The sequence below is a fragment of the Hyposmocoma kahamanoa genome, unplaced genomic scaffold (genome assembly GCF_003589595.1).
Source record: "Hyposmocoma kahamanoa isolate Upper Pololo Valley unplaced genomic scaffold, ASM358959v1 120603, whole genome shotgun sequence".
Classification (NCBI taxonomy): Eukaryota; Metazoa; Arthropoda; class Insecta; order Lepidoptera; family Cosmopterigidae; genus Hyposmocoma; species Hyposmocoma kahamanoa.
The window spans coordinates 6435-15638 of record NW_020653418.1 but is presented as its reverse complement, the minus strand read 5'-3'; the positions used below and the strand labels follow the sequence as shown (position 1 = coordinate 15638).

Sequence of the window (9204 nt, the reverse complement as noted above, 5' to 3'; positions counted from 1 at the left end):
AACGTTAACGTCATATAAAAATTCATTACATTGAATTCGGCTTCTGTTACAATTTACAGTTGAATTAATATCTATGTCTCTAGAAATTTTAATACCTGTATTTATTTAACGACATAATAATATTCTCAACATTAGTAAACTTTCATGTCTCTCTTTAAAGACAGTTTGACGTTCAGGGAGAAATGTCAAATCTTATTTAATGTGAATCCCGCTATATTTTAAATTTTGAGTTCCTGAGTGTCTATTAAATAATAAAAAAAATACTTTCTTACACTGGCGTAAAAAGAGCTCATTATGATTTCTGCAAACATTAAACTATTAATTTGCCATTTACGAGGTTTAAAAGTACCATATAGCAAAACTCCATGGTGTTCCGAATAGCTCTATCAGGTACTCGTAAATGACAAATTAATGTGAACAAATATTTATTTCCAAAGAATAAGAGTTTCTTACACGTTTTTCGCGGGGGAACCTGCCTTATGAATGAGTAATATCGTATTCCAGAACTCTACTCAATTCTCAAGTCAGGACTTGAGTATGATTTCAAGCACTGTAAATACGACCCTAATGGCAAGGACTTGAGTATGATTTTCAGTGCTCACTGAAATCATACTCAAGTCTGCTCAAATCCTGACTTGAGCATTGAGTAAAGATCTGGAATACGACCCTAAGAATGAAATTGGCATTGGCACGCTGAAAGTCAGGCAAACTTTCAAGTCTAGGCGGCAGTTATCATTTTAAACAGGCACATTTTCTCATATCTAGCCAAACCATAGAGATCTGAAAGGCTATAAGCGAATACATAAAATCGATAGAGCGTAATATAGGTTACACTTTCTTTACGAATTATAAATAAAAAACTTTTATTCCTATCCTAACATGTCTACTCGGTGAGTGATCTGGCGCCAATTCTTTATATTTTTTACAAGTAATATTTATGTTTCTTGTAGCTAATTGTTGCATAACATATTAGTGCATTTATCAATTACAATAAAGTTTACCAACAATAGGTTATGTACTTGCATAGCAAGCGTAAAGCTTTAATAGCTTAACACCAAAATCCGCATTATTAAAAACATCCATTAATCTGAAAAGTTTCAAACAATGTTCCCCATTTATATACTAACTTAGTATGACAAGTATTCATACAGATATATTTACCAGAATTGGCGCCTTTATCATGCTTAAGATATAAAATGCAAAAGTTAAAAAATTAAATAAGAAATATAACACTTATTGTGCTGGCAGGCCTTTTTGCCAACCTCTGTAATTCAGGTACCCGTCGAATCCGTATGCTATAACTGCACAAAATCCGAAGAACTGAAATTAAAAATTTAATAGTTTAGGTTGTGGGGATTTTTTACCTGGTTTAATCTTCTAAGGATTTGCAAGTTCATGTCGCTATTAAGTAATTGGGTAACTTTATTTGATATGAGGTAAGAGCTATTTTAGCTTGTCAGAATCTTTGTAAAAGGTTGCAAATAGCTACCTATTAAATAATAAGTCTTTGCTACAGTTTGGTATAATTTTAATCGATTTAAAACCAGGCGGATGTTTTCAATTCGACTGTATGTTTTTTTTTATGAAAGTTAGGTAATAACTTATGTGAACCGATTTTGATGACTCCTTTTTTTATTGGAAAGAGGGTACTTCAATAGTGGTCCCACTTAAATTTGAAGAAACTATTCCACCTAAGGGTGGCTAATTAGGGGATAAATTACTTTTGAGGTCGGTTTTTTTAGTACTCTGTACTGATTTTCTTTAAAATTACTAATCTCAAGACTGGTATGGTTAAAGAACATGGATAAGAAACATGATGGAATTACAGGTGTGTGAAATTATTTTGATGCTTTCCCAAAGAATTTGGTGGAATCACGGCACATGGGACTTGTCAATATAATATGTCTCAGGGTGACGGGCACAGTGGCAGTGCCCCTCAGATCTTTGCGATTTACAGCTTCGAGTGGCATTGCAACTGTTATGGACAGGCGTGTCGCTTACCATCAGGCGTACGACTTGTTCGTCCCGTCACTTGGTATCACAAAAACAAAAAATATATAATAATTGATATAGATGGTGGATAAATAAGGGAGTAAAAAAGCTGTGAAACACAGCCAGACATGCAATTTAATGCTGAAACTAATATATGTCAACTAAACTATATTAATGAAGGAACTTTGTTGTAACGTAAAATTTTGTTAGGAATCCCAAAAAAGATGCGTTCTGGATATTTTTTTGAACATTTTTTTTGTAAACTCACCGAAACTGCAATCCCAGTGCTTTCCCCGATCGTAGTAGCCATTATAGACAGTATGATATATGTGATAGCCACAAACATGCAGTAGAAAAACTCCATTTTGTGCCAGGGTATCTTATAAAACTTTTCTACAAAATGGAATGTGTACAAGAGCAGTAGTAGGCATGCGACAATTATGCCCATCCAGTAGAGAATGTTGTAGAAGATTGATGATATCCATGCTGACCATTGGATTTTTATGCAGATGAAACCCACAAAGTTTGATACCTGGAAATTAATTCATTTTAAATCATACATATAATTAGTGACTTTAAAATAATAATTGTTTGATTTTTTTTTAGTACTGTGTGCTTATGAACTGATGTTTCGTGGGTTGCCAGTTTTTAATGAAATAAAAAATAAATATTGTTGTTTTAAAGGATTGACTAACTTATTCCTAAATATATAAATAAGTGATGAATTGCAGTACAGGCACCAAATAAGCAATCCAACATAAAAACAGTAGTAACAGCATGAGAGTTCACAACTATGTTTTACTGTTCAATTTAAACAAACAGATTCTCCTAAGCAGAACAAACTAAGGGATGCTCTTTTAAATACATACCAAATTAGGTATAATACAACAGGATCCAGGATTTGGAATAACACTTTTATCTTATCTCTTACAATTACATCCTGTGGCGAATTTGGCATGTTTAATAGTATACGAGGTCAACATTTCATTTATAAAAAATAAAATATTACAATTTTTTTAAATATTCTATATAATGTAAAAATATTTAATACCCACCCAACGGGAACTCTTATTACTGGATAATGAATTTAAAAAAAAAGCTGTCTTTGGAAGATATTTAAATTTTGTTATTCTTGGGTGTCATATGTTTTTGCAATAATGTGTTTTTTTAGTTGTACTATTTTGTTTTATATTTTCTGTTTCTTTACATTAGTGATGGTAATATTCATATTACATCATATTTACCTTGACTGAATTGTACTATTAATAGTATGAAATAAACAATCCTATTCTACTACTACACAATTGATACAATTTGGTAACATGCGATTTTGACTATCACATATTTATAATGCAAATTGAAGATCTTGGATCTGTATCCATCTGTATTGTATTCTAACAATCATTGCCAAAAACATCTTGCAGACAAAATTGAAGATTACAGCTTCCAATAATTAATTAGCAATTTTTGGTATAGGGTGTTCCGAAGAGTAGCTAAATGTCTAAATAACAATTATAGACACGAGGAGTGACAAAGAGTGGTTAAAACCTCCAAATAATAATTAATTTGTTTTTTCGGATTTCAGATTTCAGATTTCTGGAAATAGTTTTACTGCATTGTAGGAAAAACATTAAAAAAGCAATTCATTAATATTTGGTGGTTTTAACCACTCCATGCCCTTGCATCTTTAAGTAGACATTTATCTACTGAATAAAGGGTTGTACTATTTATTACTTGGAACACCCTATTCCGACCATTGTTAATAAGGTAATTATTATTATATAGGTAGTTATGTGCAATGGATGATACAAAACAAGGTTCTTACCAATTGTACCAATTTCAAGATCCCCGGAATAGTGGTGACATAGCCTTTGTCAAAGCGAAGTGCTCTTTGCGGCGGCGGCTGGCTGGGCGGCGTCTGCGCCTGGTTATTGCCGTAGTTATCGAACATTATCACTGGCCTAGAAAATATGTAGTATATTTTTATTACCTTCTCATTGCAACCGGTGTGTTGACAGAAAACAAATACGGTGTAGTCAATCTTTTGATAACATATAGTATTCGTATAATCGGATATAATATATTATTATAAACCTGCAACACAGTGGTTTGCTAATATGGAATGAGTTTTTGTATGTAATTATTACGTAAAGTTTAAAATTGGAGGAAACATTTAAGTGTTATCATTAACAGCAAGTTTGTGTAATATCTAAAATAACATAAGATAAATTTATTTCAATATAACTTAATCTAATACAATGTAAGTAAAACAAATGTAAATTAAGGTATTATAGTATTCAAATAAGAATGAATAAGGGAATCTTAATTATACATTCTTCATAGTAAAGTTATACATTTTAATATTAGCATCTAATGTGTCATTGCGATGCCTAAACTAAGTTAATGTGTACCTGTATTTTAGGCATCTTTATGGGCAAATTTCTTTATATTACAGCTTAAAAATAGATTTTCTATTTTAATAATAAAATAATATATTTCTATATGTAATAATTAAATAATAATTACCTATAGGTAACCATTAATAATATATATATATATATATAATAAGTACAATATGGTTTTTGAAATTAAGATGATTGTCAATTATGACTCCTAAATATTTAATGTCGTTTGCTGTCCAGTGTTGGACAAGCACAGAGGTTTTGATGAGTTCGAAGGCTTGTACAATGGTGAGCTACTACTGAAAAAGCATTCTCAGGAGGTTGTGAGGAGATATTGTATGAGAAAGTCATATATTTAGTTTTGCTAGTATTCAGTGTAAGGGCATTCGTTCTGAGTCACTCGGTAACTGAGTTAAAACCAAATTGAGCTTGTGAAAATGTTTCATTCCAACTTGAAGCGTTGAATAATAAGACTGTATCATCGGCGTAAGATATGATCTTGCAACCAGAGAAGGGGAAGAGCGCATAGTTGGTTTATGTAGACCAGGAATAGGATTGATCCTAATATGCTTCCTTGGGGAACACCATATTCGATCGGTAATTCGTCACTCATTATTTTGTCAATCATCACGCGCTGTTTTCTGTCAGAAAGAAAGTCCTGTAAAAGTTTGAGCTGCTTTCCTCTAATTCCAAGTATTCTAACTTATTTAAAAATATTGGTATGTTTACAATGTCAAAGGCTTTTGCGGGGTCAAGGAAGATAGTTAAACATTTATTCTTCGAGTCCAAATTTCTTACAATGTAATCAGTCAGTTCATCAAACTGCATCGTTCGTCGATAGCCCCTACGACTCGTCATCGTACTTCTGCCGAATGGGCTATGTATTCTTCATACTTTGAAAAAAGCACAAGGTCGCACGTAACATCACAAAACACAAAGTCCGAAAAGTGCTGAGACAGTGTTGGCACAGTTACAGTTTTATTATTATTTGAAATATCAAACTTAAACTATGGGCAACACGGCCATCTCTGCTCAGTGCTAAAATCAGTCTTAAAAAAATCAAATAAAAATCAAAATAAGTTTCATACGTAATGATATTACTATAGTGTGGTTTAACAAGTCAGTATCCGCAAATCACGTCTGGGCACCTATTTTGCATATGGTTTTAATTATCTTTAAGGGTCGTATTCTAGAACTCTATTCAATGCTCAAGTCAGGATTGCAATGGCAACACAAGCACTGGAAATACGACCCTAATGGCAGGGACTTGAGTATGATATCAAGGGCTTTAAACCATACTCAAATCCTAACTTGAGCATTGAGTAGAGTTCTGGAATACGACCCTTAAACAGACTTCAGGCATCAGGAATAAATAAATTGTGATTTAACTGAGGTCATCATACCAGTCTAACCAAATCATACCATCATTTGAGTTTAAATTTGACATTTTCAGTAGTCCACAGTCATCTCTACATTCCTGATCATCATCAAACCTTCTAGTTTTAAGATGTTCCAAAATCTATGTCAAACTAAATGTACGAGTCTAAATTTACCTTCAATGAGTCATTGATCATTTTAATTAAATGTTTAAACAAAGTTTAAATTAAATTCCCCATTTTCAAATGTTTTGATCACTGAGATCTCGTCATTTCACTTCTGATTCATCATCACCCCACTCTTTAGTTCTTCAATTGTGCTAATGCTCTAATAAAATTGAATTTACAGATCAAATTTGACATTTTCTTTGTGTGTGTGTTCTTCACAGTATTTTATTGTTATTCTGGGCATTATCACATCCTGAATGAGACCTGGCCACCAACCATCTCGCCGAATTAACGTCGCAAACGAAAAAAATTACACATTGAAGCAGTTAATTGTCAACAGACAAGCTACCGAGACGACAACTCAGATTTATTAACTCAAACACTAACACCGTAAAACGCCACAGCACCTTTTTTGTAATAAAGGGACAAATTTATTCGAAGATGTGTTTAAAATTATAAAAATCGTAACATGTCACGCCCTGCAGGGAAACCCCGGGTTTTATGAAGGAAACAATATATCTTAAGAAGCCGTATTTTGATATGAAAATTGCCCAGAAAAATCTGAACTTTAGTAACAATATATCCACTGATGATAACAGAAAAGAATTATTTATTACTCACCTAAGCGAATAAGCGCATATGAGGTTAAAATGTTAAATAGCGAGCAGATTAGATCACGACAGGTCAGAAACTCCAACAAAACAACATTCTTCAGATTCTTCATACAATTTCTTACTTTAAAAAATGAAACAAGTTACCTTATACTAATTGAACAATACGAAAACTTAAACTAGTTTACACTGACATACGTGCATTAATTTTCCAGTTATATTATCAAAAACATTTATCTTTTATTCCCTGCTAAAAATAAGTAACGCAAAAATAAAATAACCACGAAAATGACTTTAATGCTTAGAACTAACCTGAGTGAACTTCAAGATAACTGACTGGACATGTGTCACGGCCAATCAGCGCTGTGTATTTTCTTCCCTGCCACCCGCGCACCTACTTTTAGACGAATTTCAGTCTATTAACAAAATACGACATCTGCCAAGGTTGGGCGTTACGTTACACGTAGTGGTTTTAAGATCCGTTATAAATCGCTCACTGCGAAAACTGAAACTGCGTAAAATATAACGTAATTTTTGTGTTCTATTTCACCGCCCGGCGCCCGTTTCATAAAAAAGTCATGTAATAATAATATAATATTTATACCATGTTTATTTACATCTCGTAATTCCTCGCCTGATTCCTTTTTCTCCAACTTTCGAATCCCATTTCCAAATTACATTCCGTGATGTTATAAAAGTTTCCCCGTTTTAAAAACAAATTAGTCAAAACACTTTGAAAGTGGCTAAAACGCTTATCGCGAAGAGTCAAGAGAAAAAAAAAATGTTTTTAAAAATTGTGTATTCCAGAACTCTACTCAGGATTTGAGCAGACTTGAGTATGATTTCAAGCACTGGAAATACGACCCTAATGGCAAGGACTTGAGTATGATTTTCAGTGCTTACTGCAATACTCATGTCCTGACTCTAGTATTGAGTAGAGAACTGGAATACGACCCTCAATGAACTATTCTAGCTCGTTATGAATCAATCATGAATAAATATATTAATAGAAAAATGTAAAATTTTCGAAATGATTGCATACTTACTACACTATACTACAACGCAGCAGTAATACAGTGGAATTGCCGAAGCATAGTAAATAAAAAATCTGACTTAATATATATTGTAAATAAATTTAATCCTTTTATTATTTCTCTATTTGAGACCTGGCTTAGACCTGAGTTCAGGTTTAAGATCCCAGGCTATTCTTGTTTTCGCAAAGAACTGATGGGCATGGTGGTGTTGCCTTGCTCATTAGCAATTGTTATCCCTTTTCTTTAATTAATCTTCCTTCTTATGGTGATGACTATTCAGTCATTGCTGCTTCTGTAAATAATATTTGTTTTGTTTCTATTTATGTGCCTCATCCAACTACCTTAATACTAAATCAAATTAATAATCTGTTTTCTATTCTTCCCAAACCATGTTTAGTCATGGGAGATTTTAATGGTCAACATTAAGTATGGGGAAGCTCCTTATCAAATTGCTATGGAGATCAAGTACTTGACACATTAGACACCAACAATCTTTGCTTATTGAGCACTGGAACTCCTACTCGCATTACTGACCCCAACAACTCTGTTAGTGCTATTGACCTTACAATATGTTCTCCTAGTCTATCACTTTCCTTAACATAGCAGAACTTGACATCTACCTTTGGTAGTGATCACTACTCCATAGTCATTACTTTTCCGTTTCAGAGTAAAAAGAACTTGAAAAACAAGTCTAACTATAAATACAACCTACAAGGTGATGATAAATGGGATCAATTTAAAAAGCTTATTAAGTCAAAGATGTCTACCCTTCCTGATATAAACTGCAATAATGTCATAGAAAAATTCAAATGCTTACTAATTATATATGCTTAGCTTTACTAATTATTCAGTGTGCTGATGTAATTTTCTCTATTAAAAACAGTTACTCAAACCTTATCTCCTCTCCTGTCTGGTGCGATGAAGAATGTTCATCTGCTGTTAAAGGGCGTAAAGAGGCTGAAGAACGATATCGACATAGTATGACTGTCGAAAACTTTGAGTCGCTCAAGTTAATAATGTCTGAAACAAAAAAGACTCTCAAAAAGAAGAAGTTATAAGTAGAGAGTGGTACCAACTCTTCTGTTGTATGGAACATGATACTTCGATTTAGATCTGCCTTTAAAGGTTCCCCTTTTAGAAACTTACCTCTTAATATTGCTGAACAGTTCATTGACAAGTTAGCCCCTCCAATAGTCCAACAACAAATAGTTTTTGATAAAATTCTAGTTTCAAATGATGAATCGGGGTTAAGTTTGCCATTTTCGTTAAAAGAATTGAGGGGCGTTTTATCTAATACTGTAGACTCTGCTCCTGGTAGTGATGGAATTACTTATTCCCTTTTATCTAATTTTGATGATTCTGCCCTTTATTATGATTTACAGCTGATTAACACATCCATGTTGACAGATGAAAATTCGCCATCTTGGAAAAGCCATACAGTGTTACCAGTTTTAAAACCAAATAAAAATCCTACAGAAAGCTCATCTTACCGTCACATTGCCTTATCTTCTGTTTTAATAAAAACTACTGAAAGTTCAGTGAAAACTCGGTTGGATTGGTATGTTGAACGTAACAATTTGTTGCCCAATAATCAATACGAATTTCGAAAAGGTAGGAGCAC

The 9204-nt window shown here is 33.0% G+C and overlaps 1 protein-coding gene and 1 long non-coding RNA gene across 2 annotated transcripts; both read right to left on the bottom strand.

The window, feature by feature from the left end:
* Positions 1-280: 280 nt before the first annotated feature.
* LOC113240177 lies at positions 281-6610 on the bottom strand. The gene is made up of 4 exons (XM_026477416.1): positions 6560-6610; positions 3818-3953; positions 2261-2524; positions 281-1320 (listed from the first exon to the last, which is right to left on the bottom strand). The coding sequence occupies exons 2-4, from the start codon at positions 3941-3943 to the stop codon at positions 1234-1236; spliced, it is 477 nt and encodes a 158-aa protein (XP_026333201.1). The 5' UTR covers positions 3944-3953; positions 6560-6610; the 3' UTR covers positions 281-1233.
* Positions 6611-7527: 917 nt separating this feature from the next.
* On the bottom strand, positions 7528-8869 carry LOC113240178. Its single transcript, XR_003311240.1, has 3 exons — positions 8730-8869; positions 8477-8603; positions 7528-7875 (listed from the first exon to the last, which is right to left on the bottom strand). It is a non-coding gene; the product is annotated as an uncharacterized LOC113240178 (long non-coding RNA).
* Positions 8870-9204: the final 335 nt, after the last annotated feature.

Coding starts and splice junctions, on each gene's coding strand:
- LOC113240177 (XM_026477416.1), bottom strand. CDS start 3,943: ATGTTCGATAACTACGGCAATAACCAGGCGCAGACGCCGCCCAGCCAG. Junction 2,525..3,817: donor TCTTGAAATTGGTACAATTG/GTAAGAACCTTG, acceptor ATTAATTTCCAG/GTATCAAACTTTGTGGGTTT. Junction 1,321..2,260: donor GCACTGGGATTGCAGTTTCG/GTGAGTTTACAA, acceptor TTTTAATTTCAG/TTCTTCGGATTTTGTGCAGT.